Below are 24,331 nucleotides of genomic sequence, written 5' to 3'. Positions count from 1 at the left end.
GGCAACTTACATAATAACATAGTCACATCTCTAGTCAAATAGGCACCTCGCTGTCATCTGTCATTAGTGTCAGCAGTGTCATCGATTCGAGTGATTTCGATTAAACTGTCATTAATATTGGAGCGATTTTCATTCTCCGCAAACTATAAATAATTTTCATTTTACGTAGCTTGCCGAACCTACGTAAAATGTCTGTCTCACGGCTAACACGACTCGTTGCACAATCGAAAAGTCTAACAAGACATGAACCAGTGGTGCAGAAAAGAAACGCAACAACTACTCCGAGCGGTGCCATTCTCCCTGAACCTGAGAAGCAACCCTTTGGCCTGTTGAGTGTGGTGTGCGCCGTGGTGCCAGGCCTCCTCATCGGCGCTGCCATAAGCAAGAACATCGCCAACTTCCTCGAGGAGAACGAGCTGTTCGTGCCATCCGACGACGATGACGATGATGATTAAAATTGTAGACAAATTCTTAGGTATTATGATCACGTATGAAAATTTCCTCAATCATCTGCACTTTTGTCATCTATTGAAATAAATTAAAATCTGTTTTTAAATGTAACGTTATAATGCTTCCAGACTATTATACCAGTTTTTATTGAAAATGTATATTATGCATAAGGGGATGACACTGAAAAATGAATATGCTTTTTAATCAGCATACTTGAGTTAAGATTGAAATATTAGTAACAACTTCATTTTGTAACACCTCTCATGTGATGTCTTAGGTTCCTGTGTACACGTTTAAATCATGCTTATGGTTGTAAGTGGTTAAATGTATACTCGCTATGAAGTAATAAATTATTTTTTTGCCTGCTTTAATCACATTTTTAAACACCATTTTTTGTTTCCAGATTCCTAATTTTAACGGGTATAAAGAAGAAACAACTTAATGTTAAAACTTTATTAGGATAGTTACAAAAGCTTTATTGTAATGTAATAAACTTTGTGCTCACATGCTAAGTCTATGTAAAATGCCCATTTAATATTTAGGTTTTTTCATAGTTTATTTGTTATTAGGATTTTTATATTTTGCCCTAAATCATATATTTACAGAATTTAAATATATAAGTACAGCATTATAATACAAACAGCATTCTATATACATTTTCATAAGTTTAAAACAATAAATATTAAAATGCTATTGGCCACACATTGTGATTCACACAAAATGCAAAAGTGTAAAAAAAAAAACAAGAAAAACAATATTGTGCTATAATGTCTTATTGTCTGTGTTGAATGCTGTCTTAACTGTATATAAAAATATATTTCAGTACAGAGTAACCAACCTTGCAGTTCCTGCATACTAGTCAAAAGTTACTCTCTATAACAACAATGAATTTATGAATGCCAGTAATCTCAACACACTTGTGCTTAATTTTATAAGTAAGTGATAATTAAATGACTTTGCAAATGGCATGATTCAGTCTTTTATTTTTACATTAGTTAGAACATATTCATGTAAAACCCCCATATAGCCCATGCACTATCAGGCTGCAACATTCAATATACTTCAATAAAATTGTGTAGTTTCAAGTATGATGTTAGACTTGTGACAAATAGATAACGGCTAAACGGAAGTGGATTTGAAGTAAGGACAAAGTGGAGGATTATTTAAAAGATTATAGTTATCGACTGTTGCAGAGTGCACAGGCCCTCTTGAGGTGATTATCATTGGTCCTTATGAAAAGCCTGTAAATTATTATCAATACTGTAAATATAATTTGCAGTGGGAATTTATGGTTTTACAAATAAATTTAGACTTATAAATTAGTAATACAAGAAACATGTACAAAAATTGGGTTACATGTGTATCACCAAAACCTTCATTATTATAAGAATGTGACTAAAATCAACTGTAAATTCTAGATCGTTTTTTTTTATAATACTTTGCCAAAATATTATATCAACACTTAACATTATGTATATCCTTAATGGTGCTGTTATAACAAATAATAACATTGTGTCTTAAAAGGTATGTTAAAAGTTCACTTGACAAACCCCACATCTATATATCTACAAACAATAAAATGTAAACTAAAAACTGTCATTCAAAACTAGAAAGTAAATAGAAGAACTGAAAATTTGTCATTGTATATAAATATAGGATCACAACTTTCAAATGGTATACACTCGTTGGAGATCGTTGTAATGTGTTACTACCGGAAGTATCTACATCATTACCCAATATTTGTTTTCCCTTATTTCCTTTGGTTCATGAAACTTCAAAATTAAGTTTAATTTTGTTGCATATAGGTGTAAAATAAGCTCATTGGCTAGTGTTTCGAAGATGAATCTCGCCATCAGGTAACCTCTTTACTAGCCAGTTTTATTTAAAAAGTCTATGAATCTTTGATATATCTCAATTACGATTTAAAAATTATCTTTATATTGTAGTACGTACAAATTTAGTTCTTGTGGTTACTATGAAGTGCTCATTATCAACCTAAAACATAGTTCATAATATATAACTTAGTAACATATGTATTGTTCCAGTTATTCATTGGAGTATGCATTTAATACTGACAGATTTTAACAAACGGGAAATAAACATTGATAAGATTTGACACTTGAGGTTAGTCATCCGAAGTTCCTCGTTGAAGCTGATCAGATCTATTACATTTACTCTGGAGGCCTCTTGTGCTCGCCCCAGCCGTGGAAGCACTTGGTGAACCGTCGCGACTCCTTGTCTTTGAGCGTGAGGAATAATTTCCTCGGTCTTTCTGGCTGCATTGTCTTCATGTGTTGGATGTACACCTATATTAGAAGGGAAATTCGAAAGTCAATTATTTTATCTTAAATAAGCAATTACAAATTATTTTTTGGAAATCTTTATATAACGTGAGACCTCCTCCTTGATTTAAAGTAGTTTTAATTTTAAAGAATCAGGCCTTTTAAGAACTAAGTTTACTATATCATGGTATCTTATTTATTTCCTTCTAACAGTAAAATAATGGAATTGGTTCAGTAACTTTCTATGTATATTTCTTAATATTTAATTTAAAGATTCAATTTATTTTTATAATTCACCTGGGCAGACTTGTACGCCAGCTTTATCTCGACCTCGGAGCACTTGGCGCCGAGCCACAGGAACACTTGCTCGCCATTGTCTAGTATCATGATGTCGTCGTCCGCCAGATCGTCCTGCAAAACATTCTAACTTAGTCTACTCATAAATTCAAGTCCTTCTTTAAAGCTCATGAGCTTCTAGTTTCGTATGCTCTAATAGTTCAAAAACTCTACCGAACCTTCACAGAATGAACTATTGTTCTGTCATGCATAAATCTATTAAAAAAATAATAATATTAAACATTATTTATATCAAACACTCGATCATCTGAGAACCAAGAGAGAGAGAGAGATAGTGATTTCTAATCAATCGTCAATATTTTATATTTTATTAATGTTCATAGTACTTTCGCCAATTTGGCAAAATATCAATTACACCGCTTTTAAAGCATCTGCATTTTAAACATAAAAGTTTATTATTATAACACAACAATGTATATAGTATGTATGTATACTATACAACATAAACTGATAGAGCGTCAAACCTGACAGAAGTCGGTGCACTTCTCGGAGACGGTGAAGTAGCCCTTCTCGTTGGAGCAGCGGAACAGGCGCGTGTAGTTCAGGTAGTCAGCGTCCGTGTCGTAAGGCTTGCGGCCGCCCAGCGCCACCCAGAAGAAGTTGTCGGGCTCGCTGCCCTCTGTCAGCACCTGAGTTCGATTACATAAATGTAGTGATTAATATAATATGTGGATTTCACAACTAACATATTTTTTCAGTGTATAATGAATGATTTTTGAATGTCAATTAATCTACCTATACTTCACAAGGTGCTCTGTTATGGAGGGCCGACGAAAGAAACTCCATAACACACGTTTAAAAATATAATATAAAATAATCAGCTACTTTAATGGAGCTTGTGGAGCTGGAGTCACTTCAGAGCACATAATTTTATATGAATTGCCAATTAGTGGAATATTGCCAGCTTCAATGTTCCACAAAAGATACTACTTGGGACCTTGGGAGTCTTTAAAACGAGTGTGAATAGGTATATTATAGGCAAGCATGGTCTACCTTAAGCCCCAACACAAACCATAAGGTGAGATCGAGACCAAACGCGAGCCTATGCGTTACCAAATTAAAATAGATTATTTATTAGAACACTGAATGCTAGTCTTTAAGGAATCTTGTACAAGAACCCCTCCTACAATCAAATAATAAAAATATCATAGTTTAATTTGGGTCCATAAATGCCCAAAGTGAGTCATTAATCAAAGCATCAGCGAGACTTACTTGCAAGCTAACCCAGGGGTTGTTAAACTTCTCCTCGGCGATCTGTTCGATGAGGCGCGCCGAGTCCGGGTCGCTCTTGCTTCCAATCCACACGTACACTATCGATGACGACGTGTCGTTTGAGCCCTCTAGCGGCACGTTCAAGATGTAACTGCGTTCCAAAAAATAGTATTTAAACTATACGTATTTGAATAACGTTATGTACTTGTTAAATACAATAATTACTTAATAACATTAAACAAACTGAAAGACTGCAGACTATTTAGTCTGCAGTCTTTCAGTTTTTACTTTATAGAGGCAGCTCAGCTCTATTTATGTTGACCTCTTTCACATTTCCTTTGTACAGGTGTGATAAATGAGAAATATAATTTTACTAGAAGTGGGTGTAATTTCAAGAGTAAACCTTAATGTTTGTAGTCAATTGGAAATTTACTCATCTCAATGAAATGTGATAATACGTATAAGTAAATTTAGCAACCCAAGGGTTCAAAACCAAATAATTTCCGAAAACTACATTTTCTTATACATATAGCTTTTCATTGCTTTTTTAAAATAATAGAAATATGAATCTGGCTTGGGTTTGTCTATGGTTCATATCACGCAACTGACCAGAAAGCGCTGTTGAGCATGCCGGCGTCTGCCTTCACCTGCACCAGCCGCGTGCACAGCGCTGAGCCGTTGCTGCGCAGCTCCAGCAGCTCCACTGCACCGCCCTCCTACAACACATAAATAAAAACATACTTATTTATCTAGTATGATATGGACATCCAATTCTTACTAGGTCTAAAAGATTGTTTGGCAATTTAACCGATAAGTGACATTGGTATCAACTAGTCAAGTTAGCAAAGTGGCAGCTTTGAGGTAGGATTTCAATCTCATTTCGAGTGAATTCGATGGAAGTCATCACTTATGATTAGTTCCACTGCATTGTCATCTGCTATTTCTATTAATAAACCGTAAAAAAAACTGCTTGAACTTGCCCTATGTATAATAGAGAAAGATAAAAGGTGATCTGGTTGCACCAACCGGCTTCTGATTCCGCTTGCCATCCCGTACGATGAACCGTCGCCTGAAGTGCGCCATAAACTTGAGGCTCTCCTGTTGCTGGTGTGTGCGGACAACGTCGAGGCGGCGGCACAGCTGCTTGAACTTGCGCTCGAGGCCGAAGGTGAAGGTGAGCCAGCCCATGTTGGGCGCTCGCCGGCCCTGCCAGAAGTACACCACCCACGAGGCAGTCTCCGCCTCGCCCTCCGCGTCCTCCGCCTCGTTACCGCCAGAACCAGAGCTGTCTTCTTCCGCCTGGACACAATTTTATTATGAGATAAATGCGACTATCTATTTCTTCCCTTGATACTATTAAACCCACCTTATAATGTATTTTAAAGAATGAAAGATATACCATCTAGTGCGAAATGTTAAAGTATCTGTTCTTGAGGTGTCACAAGTGAACCGACATACTAGATTACAGGTTTTACCGGGATATACGATTTTGCGTAAAAATGAATATAATTACACCATGCTACATTTACACTATATTAAAAGATTGCTTTGAGAGATACAAAACCCAAGGTTAACTGCACTTGAATACAATTCATTAAATAAGAACAACATTAGATAATAATATGAGATATATTCGAATTAATGCATTTTTTATAAAATCTTGAAGGTATGTGAAATCTACCAATACGCACTTGGCCAGCGCGGTGGACTATGGCCTAATCCTTCTCATTCTGAGAGGAGACCCGTGACCAGCAGTGGGACAGTAATGGGTTGATGATGATGATGATGATGCATTTTTTATACTGTTTCGAATTGACATAATTTGTGCAGTTGGCATTATTTCATTTGTAGCGCGTTGAAATTTTCTACGTTTAAATATACACCAATGTGAACCACCATAGAAACATACACCATAGAACCAGCTGAATACCAGTCAATGTTAGAGCACAATGTTAGTTACAAGAAAGAGAATCGAATGACTTTTCTTACCTCGACAGGCATCACATATCTGCAGAGGAAAACATAGCAGTCGCAGCTGTGGAAGATGCCCAGCTCGCTGTCGGGCAAGCGCACGAAGTGGCGGCCCTCGAGCACGAAGGCCTCCATGGCTTCCAGGTCCTCGTTCCACTCGTCCGCCAGCGTCTTAGCCTCCGTTGCGGGCATTGGAGGCTGCCGTGGCGTAAACAACGCTGAGAGGTCCGCTCTGAGGTAAAAATTATATACTTAATATACAAATTTCTTCGACAAAATATGATGTAATTTCTGTAATGTACACTCTCTGTAATTTCAACAATCAATTGCACAATTTTAAATTTTAGAAATACATAATCATCTTCAGGAATTAGTAATTAACTACACATTATACAAGAAATGAAATAAACATTGATCCAAAACAATTGCGTTACATTTTTGTGTTTTTAATACGTTAAAACTAAATAAGACCTTAAAAACATGAATAAGAAAATTTGTATAATCTACATTAAGTCTATATTTTTTGTATAGTGTAGCAATGGAAGTCGTACTTGGTTTCCTGTTGTTTAGCCCACGAGGCGAGGTCGGCGCCAGTCCTGGCCACAGACTCCGCCGTGCGCGTGAAGTCCACAGCTATCACCTCCTCCCAGCCCAGGAAGTAGGTTTTGAACACCTAGAGAAGTTACACGAAATAAGTTTTTTTAATAACATAGAAGTAGGAAACAGTCATGCAGTCCGCCTGAAAATAAATAACCACTGACGCCTAATAAACCCTAGATAGGATTGATGTGTTATTTGTGACTACGGATGCATTGCTACCCCTGAGAACTAAGTCAGAATGTTTCGAGCTTAACGCTGTTATAGAAAGAAGAAATAGGTGTAGTGGTGGCGTCTCAGTGGCGTGACAATGTAGTCAAACCACAAAGGATTCTGCCACCTTCAAAATGTGTTTAGAAGGGAAAAAAGCCAGTCATTGGTTACGAGATCTATCTATCCTTACTTGCGTTTCGGTGCCCTCTTGCAGACGCGTGACGAGCGCGTGCGGCGGGCGCGCCACCATGTTGAACAGCTCCTGCGCCAGCTTCACCGCCGCCGCTCGGACTAATCTAGACGACTTCTTGCCGAACCTGGCATTGGAAGAAACGACATTTCAATAATACAAAGCTTTCAATTTTTGTTTCCGAAAAGGTGTCTTTATCCTTTTCGTAATTTTTCCCCGTTTACTAGATTAATGATTACAACATTACTCAATGGTATTTTGATTTCAAATCCCAGCCTTGACATTTTTTTCTCAGCACCTGCCCTATTTCGTAGTACGGCCGGCAAATTTGTTCAAACTCTTTCTGGCTAAATAAACGCATTGTACATGTATCTGTAATGTTTGTTAAGCATATAAATGTAATTATCAATAAATAAATAAATCCTTAAACATCATAACCGTTTTGGATAATTATATAATTATTAGCTCCAGGTAGCCTTCGATCACTAATAAGAACTAGATACACAATCCCATACAAAAATGAACTTAAAAAGTGGCGTCAAATTGACGCTAAAAACAAAGAAAAAAAAATTGACGACCGTGGTCAGTCACTTGGACAAGGAATTAGTGGAGACGAACTGTCATTACTTTTAATATTTTTATTAGGTCGAAGTAATTAATTTTAATGAACATAATAATAATTTATCAATGAAAGTAATTAATATGCAGTCACAATTTAAATACAAATACAAATACAAATACAAAGTCTTTATTTGTAGAATAAGGTGTATACATTGGTGTTACAGTCAAGAATTTTCGCTCATTCTGCCATAAATGGCGTACAAATATAATTTTAAGTCGCATTTTATTCAAATTATTAAATTGTAGATACTAATTTCCAATATTATTAAAACGTTAATAAGATAAAATGTCAATAACAATAAAATGTCACATAAAGATAAAAATGAGTAATGTCAGTGGTATCACAATAGAAAATGTCAAAGAAGCATCAGTGGACAATAGTAGATTATTATTGTATTTATAATTCAATTTTAAGACCAAAACATTTCAGACCACTCAGCAAATCATAAATAATCAATGTAACTATTCGTCACTGTAGTTGAGAAACTCGACTAGACTATAAAAACATTTGTCAATTAAATATGTTTTTAAATTTCTTTTAAAACTGATAAATTCCTCAATATTGCGTATATTTTTTGGAATTTTATTATACACCGTAGGCGCTATTCCAAAGAAACTTTTTTGAAACCAACAACTTTTTGCTGGGATTGCGCACAACTTATCTTTGTGGCGTGCTCTTGGGATAAATCGAAATTTTTCGCTGTTTGTTCGTATGAAAATGGCGCATTCAAGAATGTAGAGTGATGGCAACGTGAGTATTTCATGTTTGATAAAATAAGGCCTGCACGAATCTCTCGGCTTTAAATCCCACATGGCCCTCATGCATCTTTTCTGTGATTTAAAGGCGAAGTCACGGTACATGGAGTTGCCCCAGAAAATAAGGCCATATCTTAGTGTTGAAGTCACAAAACTATGGTAGGCTGTTAATACGACAGTTTGGTGGACAAGATTTCTTAATTTACGTAACATATATGAATATTTACTAAGCTTACTACACACCATATCAATATGATTTTTCCATTTTATTGCTTTGTCAATATGAAGTCCTAAAAACTTTATTACATCTGCGTCTTCAATTTTAGTTCCTGAGTAATTTATGTTTAAAATTGTATTATTATTAGTATTGGATGCTTTGTTACTATTAAAATTCATTATTTTCGTTTTTGATAAATTAATTTTTAAATTATTAATTTGAAACCATTGTATTATGTCAATAATTGATTTGTTAATGTCATTTTCTAATTCTCTTTCATCGTCATTTGTAAATAATATTGTACTATCGTCAGCAAATAGGGTCATAGGGTGGTGTATTTTTGCCGGTAAATCATTAATGTACATCAGGAACAGTAATGGCCCAAGTATACTACCTTGTGGCACACCGTGGGATATAGTTTTGCATTCAGATTCATAATATTTAAGACATTTTGATTCTAAACATAAGGTTGACAATTGAGTGTATTGGTTCCTTTCTGTAAGGTATGATTTTAAAAGCTTTTGAGATGGTCCTCTTACACCATATTTGTACATTTTATTTAAAAGAATAGTGTGCTCTACGTGATCAAAAGCCTTCGTTATGTCCATAAATAGAGCTGTTGATGGTTTTTTTATATCTTTATTATACATTATTTGTGATAATAAGTTATAGACGGCCATATTAATATTTTTCTTTTTTCGAAATCCGTATTGTTGAGGGTTAAGAATTGAGTATGTCTCTAAGAAGGAGTAAATGCAATTATATATATGTTTTTCGAAAATTTTTGAAAACGCCGGCAGTATTGCTATTGGTCTATAATTATTAATGTTTGTTGAATCTCCTTTTTTAAATAAAGGTTTTATAACACCTCGTTTTAATTTGGTGGGAAAGACGCCTTTTTCCAGACATCCGTTTAGGATATGACATAATACTGGTGCAATATCTTTGGAAACCTCTTTGATTATTTTAATATTTAAGCCATCATACCCATTATAATAAAATATAATTTATTATAATAAAAATATAATAAGTTTAAAATTAAAATATAACCAAATACAAGTAATTTAATTAAAAAATCAAGAAGCTGTTTACGCCGTTATCCAACGAAATATATTGCCCACGACTAAATAAATATGTAGTAAACCAACATTTATTTCAATTATTTTTACCTGACTGCCAAGGAAGGGTTATGTTTTTCGCGCGTATCTTGTATGTTTGTCTTTATTTATTTGATCGGATCTAACAAACGGCTGGATGAATGTCGACAATTAAGGTGTCATTATATTCGTCTCAATGACCCGAGTGTCCTTAGATAGGTGTTGGAAAAAACTCTAAATTTAAGAAGAAATATATAACGGATTTCTGTCACTACAAAGTAAGCAAGTAATTTAATTAAAATAATCAAAAACCCGACTGCACTATAAAGGCTGAAGTAGAATTTTCAAAAACAGTGAAATAGGCGTTTCATCATTTTTTAGCAAGAAAGCCAAAAAAAAGTTTTATAATAGGTATCTGCTTCAAAAACAAAAGATGTTCAAACAATATTATCCTATTTTATCTTCGTAGGGCTCATTTACGCTATATAAAGAACCTATGTGTAAAATTCCAGCACGCTAAAGATCCGCGGTTTCCCTTTACGTTGGTGTCTGGCGCATCAACTTACGCATTTAGTCAGACAGTCAGACACACCTTAGCTGTCGAAATTCACCCAGCCGTATGTTAGATCCGAGGGAATAAAATGCAGTGCAGCTAAAGTCCGCTTATAAAGATACATACAACATACGTGCAAAAAACATAACCCTTCCCTGGCAGTGTGCAGTGGCAAAATATGGAATCAACAGGATGCCATTAATTCCCTTGAATAAAGTGAGTTTATTGGAAAACAGTCTTTTCGATGGATTTTTATTTTTTTTCCGTATCTTTTTTGGCTATGGCTTTTTATTGCTTTTTAAGCAATCTTATTTTAGTGTATCTTTCGACAATAGACTTTATTATAATAATTCTATGACTATTGTCGCGGCAGTTGGATGAAAAGACATCATAAAATATATTAAATAATAATTTACTTAATAATTTAATTTCACTCATTTACTATTTACTCATTGCCTATGTTTAATTATTATACAAAACAAATATTTTTATATAACAAAAAAAAGGAAAAAAAATTAAATTAAAGAAAAAAATATAAAACAATAGCGTCTCCATTCAAGTTAGAACAGTCACCATGTAACCCGAACAAATCAAGTGGGCTTGCAATAGTAAGAATTGTACGTTTAGTAACAGACTTTACAATTTAAATGGTTTATACATTCTGTTGATTTTTGTTGATAATTTTTAAAACTTAAAAATAAATTATTTACGAACGAAATAGCAGTATTTATAATTGAGTGATAGCAATTACCTACTTATAATAATAATACTTACCGAAAATACGATATTCCATCATTTGTTAGCGTACTAGACGTGTGATTTTTCCAGTTTTGAACGAGCACTGAGGCATGTTTATTCTCCGAACGTTCAAACACTACTAACCTAAAAGCGCACCCAAATGTCTATTTGGGTGCTCTTTTCGTCGCGCCATTTTTTTGTCGCTGATTGTGTATCTAGTTCTTATTAGTGATCGAAGCAGGTAGCCCATGCCCAGCTCCGCGCGGTACAGGTGGGCGGGAGTGCCCGCCCAGTGTGTAGCTAGCACTGACCACACGAACACGTCGACGTGCGCGTCCAGGATGTACACGTTGCGCGTGGCGAGCAGCGCGCGGGCGAGCGGCGCGCCGTCCGGCTGCGGCAGCTCCAGGTAGCCCATGCCCAGCTCCACGCGGTACAGCCGCGGCGCCGCCCATGTGAAGTCTTCAGGCACGTGTTCCTGAATGGAAACAAAGGTAATACCATCCGCGTTACCATAGTACAGTCGCAGTTAAAAAAAAACTATCTACTAACTTTATCAACAAGTAAATAAGTCTTACTTCAGGGATATAAGGTGTTTCTCCCTCGTAGTTCAACGTCTCCCAAAAGCTCTTCGGCTCCTTGCCAGGCGGCTCGGCGATGAGTTCCGCTTTGTTCTTTCTCTCCTCTTTGTTTATTTTCTCAGCGAACAGTCGAGCTTTGGATTTCAATGTGTTCTTCGCCTTTTTACCATTCCTGAAACAAATATCTGCCTATAATGGGAAGGTTATAATTATAAATTGGTTAGTCTAGAGTGTCCTAAAATATGTGCTTTAGCTTGCTGGTTTTTCAGTCCTCTGCAGGTGCCGCTGCTGCCCGCGCCGCACACGTGGTACAGTCGCGCGGTGTGGTGCTGACACACACTCACCACAGGTAGATGGTGAGGCCGGCGTCCAGCACGAACACGTAGCGCGGGTCGAGCTCGGCCGCGCGCACCGCCACCGGCTGCAGGTGCACGCTGCTGCCCGCGCCGTGCACGCGGTACAGTCGCGCGGTGTGGTGCTGACACACACTCACCACAGGTAGATGGTGGGGCCGGCGTCCAGCACGAACACGTAGCGCGGGTCGAGCTCGGCCGCGCGCACCGCCACCGGCTGCAGGTGCACGCTGCTGCCCGCGCCGTGCACGCGGTACAGTCGCGCGGTGTGGTGCTGACACACACTCACCACAGGTAGATGGTGGGGCCGGCGTCCAGCACGAACACGTAGCGCGGGTCGAGCTCGGCCGCGCGCACCGCCACCGGCTGCAGGTGCACGCTGCTGCCCGCGCCGTGCACGCGGTACAGTCGCGCGGTGTGGTGCTGACACACACTCACCACAGGTAGATGGTGAGGCCGGCGTCCAGCACGAACACGTAGCGCGGGTCGAGCTCGGCCGCGCGCACCGCCACCGGCTGCAGGTGCACGCTGCTGCCCGCGCCGTGCACGCGGTACAGTCGCGCGGTGTGGTGCTGACACACACTCACCACAGGTAGATGGTGAGGCCGGCGTCCAGCACGAACACGTAGCGCGGGTCGAGCTCGGCCGCGCGCACCGCCACCGGCTGCAGGTGCACGCTGCTGCCCGCGCCGTGCACGCGGTACAGTCGCGCGGTGTGGTGCTGACACACACTCACCACAGGTAGATGGTGAGGCCGGCGTCCAGCACGAACACGTAGCGCGGGTCGAGCTCGGCCGCGCGCACCGCCACCGGCTGCAGGTGCACGCTGCTGCCCGCGCCGTGCACGCGGTACAGTCGCGCGGTGTGGTGCTGACACACACTCACCACAGGTAGATGGTGAGGCCGGCGTCCAGCACGAACACGTAGCGCGGGTCGAGCTCGGCCGCGCGCACCGCCACCGGCTGCAGGTGCACGCTGCTGCCCGCGCCGTGCACGCGGTACAGTCGCGCGGTGTGGTGCTGACACACACTCACCACAGGTAGATGGTGAGGCCGGCGTCCAGCACGAACACGTAGCGCGGGTCGAGCTCGGCCGCGCGCACCGCCACCGGCTGCAGGTGCACGCTGCTGCCCGCGCCGTGCACGCGGTACAGTCGCGCGGTGTGGTGCTGACACACACTCACCACAGGTAGATGGTGAGGCCGGCGTCCAGCACGAACACGTAGCGCGGGTCGAGCTCGGCCGCGCGCACCGCCACCGGCTGCAGGTGCACGCTGCTGCCCGCGCCGTGCACGCGGTACAGTCGCGCGGTGTGGTGCTGACACACACTCACCACAGGTAGATGGTGAGGCCGGCGTCCAGCACGAACACGTAGCGCGGGTCGAGCTCGGCCGCGCGCACCGCCACCGGCTGCAGGTGCACGCTGCTGCCCGCGCCGTGCACGCGGTACAGTCGCGCGGTGTGGTGCTGACACACACTCACCACAGGTAGATGGTGAGGCCGGCGTCCAGCACGAACACGTAGCGCGGGTCGAGCTCGGCCGCGCGCACCGCCACCGGCTGCAGGTGCACGCTGCTGCCCGCGCCGTGCACGCGGTACAGTCGCGCGGTGTGGTGCTGACACACACTCACCACAGGTAGATGGTGAGGCCGGCGTCCAGCACGAACACGTAGCGCGGGTCGAGCTCGGCCGCGCGCACCGCCACCGGCTGCAGGTGCACGCTGCTGCCCGCGCCGTGCACGCGGTACAGTCGCGCGGTGTGGTGCTGACACACACTCACCACAGGTAGATGGTGAGGCCGGCGTCCAGCACGAACACGTAGCGCGGGTCGAGCTCGGCCGCGCGCACCGCCACCGGCTGCAGGTGCACGCTGCTGCCCGCGCCGTGCACGCGGTACAGTCGCGTGATGTAGTGCTGCGACAAGATAATATGGTTACTGGTCTGCATGAGTGTACATGAGTGCAGTGAATATGTACGTGACAACATGGGTGTACTCAAGAATGGTGTATGAGTGACAACCCCCGTAGGGCAGCCATTATCACACCGGTCGGAACATGCAGACAGGGAGACAGGGTTCGGTCCTCAGTCAGGCATTTGATTTATACATTAAGATTACTGTTCTGAAACTGGTTTTCTAGGTGTTTCAAGGTGTTTGTTTCTATTGTACTAATGACACAGGAAATCTAAGTATTACTATGATGCTATGTTATATTATTAAATTTATATTTTGAAATCTCTGTGCTCCTAAGTTGATCTTTTGTATACCATAATAAAACAATTTAAAGATAATGAGTTTTTGTAACGGTTACTTTTTGAAAGTATACATATATTTCATAATTTATCATTAGTTTTCATTATTTCGGTAATATTCAGCAAAATTTCTAAGGGATTGTACACTTTGTTCGTTTACTAAAACAGTATGTGTAAACGTAGTGCAATATACTACAATATGGGTACACATGTGATTACATGAGTACGTCTCCGTCAGTGTATGTGCGCGTACATACCGGATCGTCGACCGTGAAGAATCCGGAGGGCGTGTGCGTGCCGGCGATGTAGACGGGGTCGGGGAAGAGCGCGCGGAAGTCGCTCGCCTCGTCGCCCTGCTCGTGGCGCTGCGTGCGGCGCGCGCCCAGCAGGTTGCGCAGGTTCACCGCGTGCATCGCCGCGCACGCGCCCTTGTCCAACTGGCAAACAGAATCAAACGAAATGGCTTTTTACCCAAAATCCATCGAACAATGTTATTAGCCAAATAAACATAGTTTTAAGCATATTGAACAATCGATTAAAAAAGCGTGTGGAGACTTATGTACATATACGTAAGAATTTCTTTGGTGTATTAAATAAAAAAAGGTTGCGTGACATCTTCTCATCCACGGTACCTGAGAGCCTGAAGTCAGCCTTGAAGGAGTTTAAAGGTGGTAGAACCCTTTGTGGTTCGATTCCGGCGGTACCATCGCCACACCTATTTCTACCTAATAACAGCAGTGTTAGGCGCTGTTGTGTTTCGGTTTGAACGGTGTGGTAAGGGAGACAGACTTTTCCGAGGTGTTCCAGCTTAGTCCTCAGGGATAGCGGCGCATCTGTGGCCGACCTCAGGTAAGAATATATAATCCTATCTGGGGTCGGTTACAGATGTCCATGGGCGGCAGTAGCCACTTACCATCAGATGGACTGTATGCTCGTCTGCTACTCCTATATTATAAAAAAAAGGCCTGTGCCGAGACGTGGTCTTTCACTGTGAACCTCATACGAAGACATAAAAGTCGCTCAGCGAGCTATGCTCGGTATTTCCCTACGCAACAGAATTCGTAACGAGGAAATCTGTAGGCGAACGAAAGTTACCGACATAGCTTTCAAAATAAACAAGCTGAAGTGGCAATGGGCTGGCCACATAATTCGTAGGACCAAACTGGTGGGGTAGGAAGGTCCTCGAATGGAGACCACGTCTCGGAGAAAGGAGTACAGGATGCCCCCAAAGTTGGACTGTTGACCTGAAGCGGACGCCGGGTAACCGCTGGATTCAGACGGCTCACGACCGGTCGGAGTGGCGCAGATTAGGGGAGGCCTATGTCCAGCCGTGGACTTTTAAGGGCTGATAGATAACAATAGAATAAAAAGAGCGTGTGGGGTCTTATGTACATAGTTAAGAAGTTCTTTGGGTATTTAATAAAAGTAGTGAATCAATTACAAAACACTAATTATTACAAAATGTAATGTAATGTAGCATATGATATAGTTCAATATACCTTAAAATAAAATGTTGGTTAGTTAGAAATGTCTCATTATTATTTCCAAGCGCTCCATTGCTTTTTTGGAAGCATTACTACTTCATCGAAATATAAATACTCCCATTACTTATTCTGCAAATTTTAATTATTGTGGAGCTGTAATAAGGTCATACTAAAGATAAGTTTCATAGGATATTTCATTGTAGAAGCATATTATTCCCCATTAAAGAATAAAACGCCTTTCTCGATCAACAGTGCAAAAAAAAAGAAAATTCATTATATTATATACGGAATTACATATAACAATTCAATTTCAATGATCTTATAATTTGATAACTTTAGAATATACTTACACTGGCTTTAGAACCGATCCAGAAGTGTATGTCCCAGGAGAGCTGACCCTGTTCTTCTATCGATGTCTTCAAAATTATATAGCAATCGCCTTCAAAGAACTTTCCGTGTGCGCACTGTTAAAACAATAATTTACCGTCATTTAATTTATAAATCAACACATACTTGTATATAAATTATACTACAATAAATCATTTGATGGTATCCAATAACGTTAAAATAATAAAACTAATTTCGATAATAAATGTTCATATTCATTAACAAAAAAAATATTTATGTTTCTATACTAAAGGCTAACATGAAACAGTAGATAAAATTATGTTTCAGACTGATACGAGTAGAAATGATATAATTACGAATTAAGAATGAGTGAAAAAAGGTTTTAATATTACGAATGTGAAGTATTATTATTACTTTTTGTGTAGGTAGGTAGTAAATATCTTTGTCACATACCTCATCGACGGGCGCTGGTATGAAATTCTCGATCTCCCAAACCTGCAACCCTGGTGTTTGTCCAGTATCTTCGTCGAAGAACTCTGAGTAGTCCAATGGTGGTTTCTCCAAGCTCTCGTCCCACCGTTTAGGTCTAAAACGAACAATTTTATTTTAACTGAGTAATAATAATCTTCAACATTTATATGTTACAATTTTTCACAATAATCTTTATTAAAATAATAAAACTATCGAACACAAATTTAAAATATTTTTAGTACAAAAATACTGTTTATTTCAAAATGTAATCCCTTCCAGCAGTTCTGAGATTGAAATATTATTCTGAATAAAATTTTAGATGAAAGCGGTTGTCTGCAGAGGTCGAGTATTAAAACAATCAATGGCATTACGCTTAGTACATGAATACAGTCGTACTGCATATGTTTTGTAAACATAGTAGCAAAATAAACATATCAATAGGCGTGGAATTTCCTCTGTGAATTGTTCGCTAGAAGTTAAGGTTGGTAGTTGTATGTTCTTCTTTATCTGCTTTATTATATCACTGCTTCTTGGCCACATACAATAGTATGATCTATAAGATGATACATTTTAGGCCTTATTAATATCAATTAGTATTAGTTTTGAAGGTGGTAGAACCCTTTGTGGTTCGACTCCGGCGGCACCACCACCACACCTATTTCTGCCTCATAACAGCAGTGTTAAGCAAAAAATATTGCAATATCTATAGTTCAATTTACCTAAACGCCAAATTATTTTGTGTGCCCGTTTTTAGAGGTTATCAATGAGTACAGGGGGTAAAGTGCGAGTCGTATTTGAATGCATTCGTACGCGTCTGTGTACGTATATAATAAGTGTTCTCTCACTTGCATGCGTGTTATTAAACGAACGAAACTATTTCTACACTCAGCCCCACACTAGGATTCCCTGGATCGTGGGTGCCATGGACACACACAGAGACAAATATACAAACACCCAGACCCAGAAACAGAATCTAAATTCATCATTTTGATTTCTGTCTGGCCGGGATCGAACCCGGGACCCTCTGCGCGTCAGAATGGTACGGTGACCGCACCGCCACGAGGGTCGTCATTGCGCTCATTGCTTACGTCTCGTATTTATGTTGATGTCATGTTTGAATATGGGTCCAATGTATACATGTGTGAATTGTGTCATAGTTGTGTATATATTATGTAAGTCCCCGTACTTGAGTTCGTTGTATTTGGTTGAATATTATATTTGTATTTATGGACGTGTCGCATTTGTATATGTACGTGTGTCTTGTTCGCATGCTTGTGGTGATCCTTACTTGAGTTCGCTGTGCGGGGCCTCCGGGCGCGGGTGCTCGGGCTGCGCGTGCTGCGTGTTGGCCTGCTCCTGCATGCCGCGCAGGATCACCGCCGAGTGCTGCTCGGGCTCCGCGCGCCCGCGCCGCAGCCGCAGCTTGCGGGCCACGGGGTCCGAACGAGCGCCAGCCGCTGACGAAAATACTTACGATCAATATCAGTTACATGGGCACAATATGCTTAAACTTCTACATAGTACAAAAGGCTATAAGCTTTCCCGTTATTATACCTAGATATGTTGTGTCACAAATAAATATATTTTTAATTACAAATCTTTGTCTAAATTCTTATGCCTATGCACAAAAACTGTCCGTTTTTGTCCATTTGCATCCGTTCTTATGACGTAATCTTGAAGGGTATTGAGCTAATCAAAATAGGACCGTCACGTAAATATCAATAATCTTTTGAATTCACACTTTTATTTTAATATTAAGATGAGATGCTTTTTCAAATTTTTATCATAAAATCTTATTATGATTAAAATTTGGAAAAGCATGCAGAACTATATTTATTTATCAAATTTGCCAAAAAATATAAACGTATAACTTCAAAAAGCTAACAGGTTACCGTTAGGCGCAGCCAGCTCCGGCGTGGCGGCACCAGCGCGTTGCAACTGCGCTTGCAGCGAGAAGTCGATATTGTAGTACTGGAGACCAGCGCCCCGCGCGCGCTCGGCGGGCCGTGGCGGCATCACCAGCGCCGCGTTGCCGTGCAGCTGCAGGCTCTCCAGCTCGCCCAGCAGGTGCACCGCGTCCGGCAGCGTGATCAACTTGTTGCAGCTCAGGTTCAGCTTCTTTAGGGAGCCGCACCTGTACAGATTTAACATATTAAATGCTACAGGTTATGAAATATAATTGAGACGTTTAATAACACTAGCTTTTTTGAGCCTAACTGCTATAAATTTGTTGTTCCAGTTTAACTGCCTGGGTCTTCGCTCTCGTGTCTGTATTGAAAATAGTATGTTCAGCGTCATAGACACGCGCGCAAACAAATTGGGTTTTTACGCTACGCTAGCATAGTGGTCTTCCAAATCAGTTAAACACCGCCGGTACGATCTCCCTTATTTTGTGAAGTACCTAAGATTTATTTTAACTAGTGAATAATGTGATTTCAAATTGCTATTTATTTTTTAAACCTATGGTTTATTCATCCAAACTTTTATCTGTAACTTTACAGTTTTAACTTACCTATTGTAAGTTGTTATATGTAAGTTAAATTTTAATATCCCAAGCCATATAACAATATACTTGCGCCATGTCTCACCACCGGTGACAATCATTGACAATTTTCTTCCATTTATCACCAAATTAATCAAAACCGGTGATCACAAACAATTCACCAACTCAAATACGAAATGCAAGCACCATATACATTGAATGCTTACACACTTTCAAAACCGTCGAATAATTTTATAGTCACAAAGATTTCTTAAAATATTTTATTGCATCGATCAAGCGTAAATAACGTTAAACGATCACGCAAATATCATTGCTACTGGTTTAGTTCTAGACTATAAAGCTCATTGGAGTGTGACTACTGTCTATGTAATTTGAACATGTAAAACATATTCAGGGTCAAAACTGTCTGTACTGAACTATTTTAACTAAAACTGCTTTAGTGTAACACGAAACTGTCGATCTGATTAAGTTACGATGGATTTTATTTATTTTTAGATACTGTAGAGTACTTAATGTAAGTTTTACACAAAGGGAGGTATTCCATTGGAACAATATAAAATGATAAAATGTTAAATGCTACTCCTTAAATTATATTGTTTAATTCAAACTTGGACCTAGAGAGTAAAACATCAAAATTGATACCCCTTCACTCATCATATGCAATATGCTTAAATGACATTGTTTTTTGTTTCTATATAAACAAAGCCACACCACTATGCACCAAAATAGTATTAAACGAACCTGCACAATCCTTCAGGTATCATTTCCAACAGATTGTTAGCGGCTGAGAACACTTCCATATTCCCCAGTTTGCCAATACCGGAGGGTATACCCTCGAAGTCCAGCTGGTTGTCGTCCACGTGAAGCCGCCGTAGATTTTGCAGCTTACAAAGCGAAGCCGGTAACGTCGTCAACTTGTTTCGCGAAAGGTTCAGACTCTCTAGTTTTTGCCACACCTCCATAGCTACAACAAAGAAAATTTTAATAGTATTCATAAGTAGATATTCTGGATACTGGATAATAGTATTATAAATAAATGCATTTTCTCGTTAGAGGCGAGAATTCGCATTAGCATATATTGCATAAACTTACCAGTCGCATATAAGCATTATTTGCAATAAATGGAGTACGATTATATGCTACTCCAATTATTTCCAATTATAAGGAAATAATTAAATTACTTTTCTAGATATGTTTCAAATACAAGCTATAAAAGTTCAGCTACAAGTTATGTTCTGTAATATCGCCAAGACTTGTTTTATAAAAAAATCTGTATCTATAAAAACAATATTAACTTCATCCATGTACCTAAAGACTAAATATCGCCATTAAAACGATATCAGCGTGTGTGTTTTAATTTCGAAAACATTATGCATGAGTCTCTATTTTAGTCAAGATCTACTAACGCATTGATATAGCATCAATTAACATAGTATCGCAAGTGAAAACACACTGATTGAGAGAAAACAAATGTAAACAGCTGACAAGCATGTAGTAATGCAAATATGGCTATTAGTTACAGATGCGTGACTCACTGATTGCTATGTTGTTCAATGCTTATTGAGACTATCGCCTTTAGAGGTAATTGCATAGTGACATGATGATAAACATAAATATTTCATAAAGTATGACGTTTAAATTAAATACTAATACAAAAATTGTAGCAAATTTAAACTAGAATAAACAATTTTACGAATGTAACACATATATCTTCGTAAAATAATATACTAGTCTAACATATCATACTAGTCATTAAAGAGGAATTTATGAAATGTTAATTTCTTTCATTTCGTATTTTATTTGTGTTAGTTTTGTCTGCGTGCCGATTTCACATCAATCAATCATAGTATAGACTGCTTAAATGTATAAGAGAATTAGAAAAAATACACATTTTAAAAAGTATAATATGAAGATATATGTACACATATTATACGAAGAGGGAAATTATTACATTGCAAAGAATAAAACAATGAAACATTATTAAATTTTCATTATAAAGGAATAGAAATGATATGGAAGCATATTTATCTATATAAAAAGAAAAGTATATGTATCTTCATTATATTCTACATGATAAAAATTCTAGATTTCATATAAGTATATTTGTTTGATTTGATTTCATATAAGTATAGTTGTTGTTGAGTATAGACTTACAATTATTTTACATACCTGAAGATATTTCAGTTATCTCATTATCACTCAGGTTCAGCCTCTTCAGGTTCAGTAGAGAGTACAGTGCGTCTGGCACCTTGGTGAGTGCATTTTTCGAGAGGTCCACATCAGAGAGATTGCAGAGCGTGTCGAGTGATGTCGGCAAATTAGCCAGCGTGCGTTGCGTGTTGCGCATATGCAGCGTTTCCAAACTCTGCAGCGATGGAAGCTGCCTGTGGAAATCATAATGCTATAAGAATTTTTCCAAAATCAAAACTTTTTTGAATGTAATAGGAAATGAAATATAATGAATCCATATCATATATATGGATTCATTATATTTGGCCATCAATTATTTTAGGTATTTAAAATGTATGTACTCATGTTGAAATAGAATTGATATTGTTTATTTGCAGAACTAAGTAAGTGGTAGCTAATAAATAATGCTAAATAAAAAAAATTGGTAGTCATTTTTAACAGGCTGAACTTTTCGTCTTTTTTTACCACTTTTAATACAATTTGTACTAATTAATATTTAACTTTTGGTGTTCTCAAACATTTTTGAGGTAAATCACCTAAATTATAATATTAATGTGGATGCAAGACTCACTATATGAAACATGAATCACAGTGTTCAAGTTTATAAATTTGCTTTGAGTATCAAATGATAACAAAGGACACAATGAAACATAAGTATCAAATTCTACGTAACAAAAGCAACCGGTTTATAAATGAAAAGGGTTTATTTTAGCAAATGTTAAGTCAGAAACTTAGTAAATATTATTATATGTCACTTTAAACACAAATTATAACATTAGTTATGAAGTTGCTGAGCTCGGAAGTTAAGTTCCACTAAGATGATAGAAATTATTTTTTATAAAAATGAGTGGACATAAAATTATACTGCCAGTATTTCTCAATCATCCTTATAAACACCAGGCAATTAATGAATGCAGAGTAAATGGTTGAATAAATTGATGCAAGTATATGTCATGGTATGTACATACAAGAACACAGACATCATCTTAGTATATCCTACTAATATTCCTCTATAAAGCGAAGACTAACAACATTGTATAATAAAGCAATAGACTTAAAATTACTCATGGATAAAAATATAATTGACAAACCAAGGCATGAATGTTATTGTTAGATTTAATATAGGTTGAACTGTATGTTATCAATGAATTATTATCAAACGAGGAAGTTATTCAAGCAGTAGTGGCCTAGTAGGTGAAACTCAACCCCTTAATCGAGGAGTCCGAGATTTAAATCCAAAGAACATTCACAACCAGCACCTCTGATTTTTAAAAGTTATGTGTGTATAAGAAAATTGTTATCATTTGCTATAATGGTGTAGGAAAACTTAGTAAGGTTTTTATAAAAAAAGTTGTCATAAAAATGACAATTTGCATATGGCAGTTAGTGGACTAGGACCTGAACGTCTCTAATTCTGAGGAGATCCATGCTCAGCAGTGGGACAGTAATTTATATGAATAAGTGGGTTGACAATGAAGGTAGTAATTCTTACCTCAATTGAAACAGCCCCAATGGATTGTCATTAAGTATCAGAGTCTGCAGGTTCGCCAGTCTTCTAGTCTGAGGTGGCAGGGTCTCCAGCAGGTTGTTTGACAAGTCCAGAAACAATAGATCTGTCAGCTGTACGAACAAGGTCGGAGGGATGCTTTCAATTCTGAAATATATAATAATGTGCCAGCTCATTCCAAAATTACAATTACAAATTTTGTATTTATACTAAAGCTGCTAATTAGGAATACATGTTCACCTCCTTGTATTAATATATGTACAATCAGCAAATGTTGTAATTATAAAATTAATAATAACACTAAATTTATAATATACATTAGTGTAAAATAAATACATGCACTTTTGGCAGTCTAATAATAAATATTGTCATCATACACAACAAATCAAATCAAGGAAGGAAATTACATATTAGCAATAGTTGATGCCTTTGTTGCAAAACTAGGAATTTTAAGATTTTTTTCCACCCTTCTATCCTTAATCATACCTTTCACTGTAGCTTCAATGTACAATATATGAGTGGAGTATTTTGTTGGTCCCCCCTTGATTGGAAGAAATCTATGTGCAGCTGTGGGGCCTTAGAGGTTTTCAGTCTCTCTAGTTTACTTATAACTATAACTACTAAAAACAAAATCACATACTTATTGTGGCTAAGGTTCAAAACCAGCAATGATTTAGCTTTTTCTAAGCCTTCAGGAACTTCCTTCAGTCTGTTGTGAGACAGGTCAAGTGTGGTGAGCTCTTCCAGCCGAAACAGCTCAGCTGGGATCCCTGAGCTCTTCACCTTGTTGTGTCGCACATTCAACGATCGCAAGCATTTCAACTCAGTCAACTCCCCAAATAACTTCTCCAAATTATTCCTTTTTAAAGACAAGTTCTCCTGTTGAATATAATGACAGTATAGCAAAGTTACAAAGTTAATGTTTTTGAAATCGTAATTAACGAAATATCAGTATTACCAATTTCATAAGTTTGCCTAACTCTTCGGGGATGTCCGACAAGTTCGTCTTATCCAGTCTCAGCCATTGAAGGCCCGTCATGTGCCGGATAGCATCAGGAAATTTGTCATCCTGAAATATAAACGTTCATTTAGGCCAAGAGAGGTTAGCGATGTCGCTCGTTCCAATAACAAAATCCTTATTTCATCACTTACACTGAAATCATTACAAGTAAAATCTACGCCGCGTACAAACGGCAACAACCCTGTATTTGCCATTTCTAAACAATTTATGAAACAAAAACCATTACATCAACTTTACACTAACTTCGCAAGAAAGAATATTATGACATTTATGACATTTCCGTTTTTTTACTCGTAATCGCTAAAAGGCAATAGTTTTATAGACACACAGCCTACTGAATCAATCAATATAAAATATTTTTATGAATAAC

At 38.7% G+C, this 24,331-nt stretch overlaps 2 protein-coding genes across 2 annotated transcripts; one reads left to right on the top strand and one right to left on the bottom strand.

Moving 5' to 3' along the window:
* Positions 1–57: 57 nt before the first annotated feature.
* On the top strand, positions 58–1,418 carry EMRE (Essential MCU regulator). Its single transcript, XM_073093312.1, has 2 exons — positions 58–475; positions 854–1,418. Exon 1 carries the CDS (start codon positions 189–191, stop codon positions 453–455), a length of 267 nt encoding a protein of 88 aa, XP_072949413.1. The 5' UTR covers positions 58–188; the 3' UTR covers positions 456–475; positions 854–1,418.
* On the bottom strand, positions 889–24,235 carry fliI (FLII actin remodeling protein). The gene is made up of 23 exons (XM_073093313.1): positions 24,093–24,235; positions 23,899–24,009; positions 23,581–23,819; positions 22,926–23,087; positions 21,413–21,627; positions 19,985–20,207; positions 18,633–18,874; positions 18,029–18,197; positions 16,723–16,855; positions 16,272–16,385; positions 14,695–14,874; positions 13,968–14,101; positions 11,833–12,007; positions 11,566–11,732; positions 7,273–7,399; positions 6,824–6,945; positions 6,291–6,504; positions 5,328–5,600; positions 4,911–5,017; positions 4,302–4,452; positions 3,554–3,718; positions 3,030–3,143; positions 889–2,756 (listed from the first exon to the last, which is right to left on the bottom strand). Exons 1-23 carry the CDS (start codon positions 24,153–24,155, stop codon positions 2,622–2,624), a joined length of 3,735 nt encoding a protein of 1,244 aa, XP_072949414.1. The 5' UTR covers positions 24,156–24,235; the 3' UTR covers positions 889–2,621.
* Positions 24,236–24,331: the final 96 nt, after the last annotated feature.

This window comes from Epargyreus clarus, unplaced genomic scaffold, assembly GCF_041222505.1.
Source record: "Epargyreus clarus isolate Ecla_fem2 unplaced genomic scaffold, WU_Ecla_fem_2.2 ptg000004l, whole genome shotgun sequence".
NCBI lineage: Eukaryota > Metazoa > Arthropoda > Insecta > Lepidoptera > Hesperiidae > Epargyreus > Epargyreus clarus.
The sequence above is the reverse complement of the archived record's forward strand: the minus strand, read 5'-3'. Positions and strand labels throughout refer to the sequence as shown.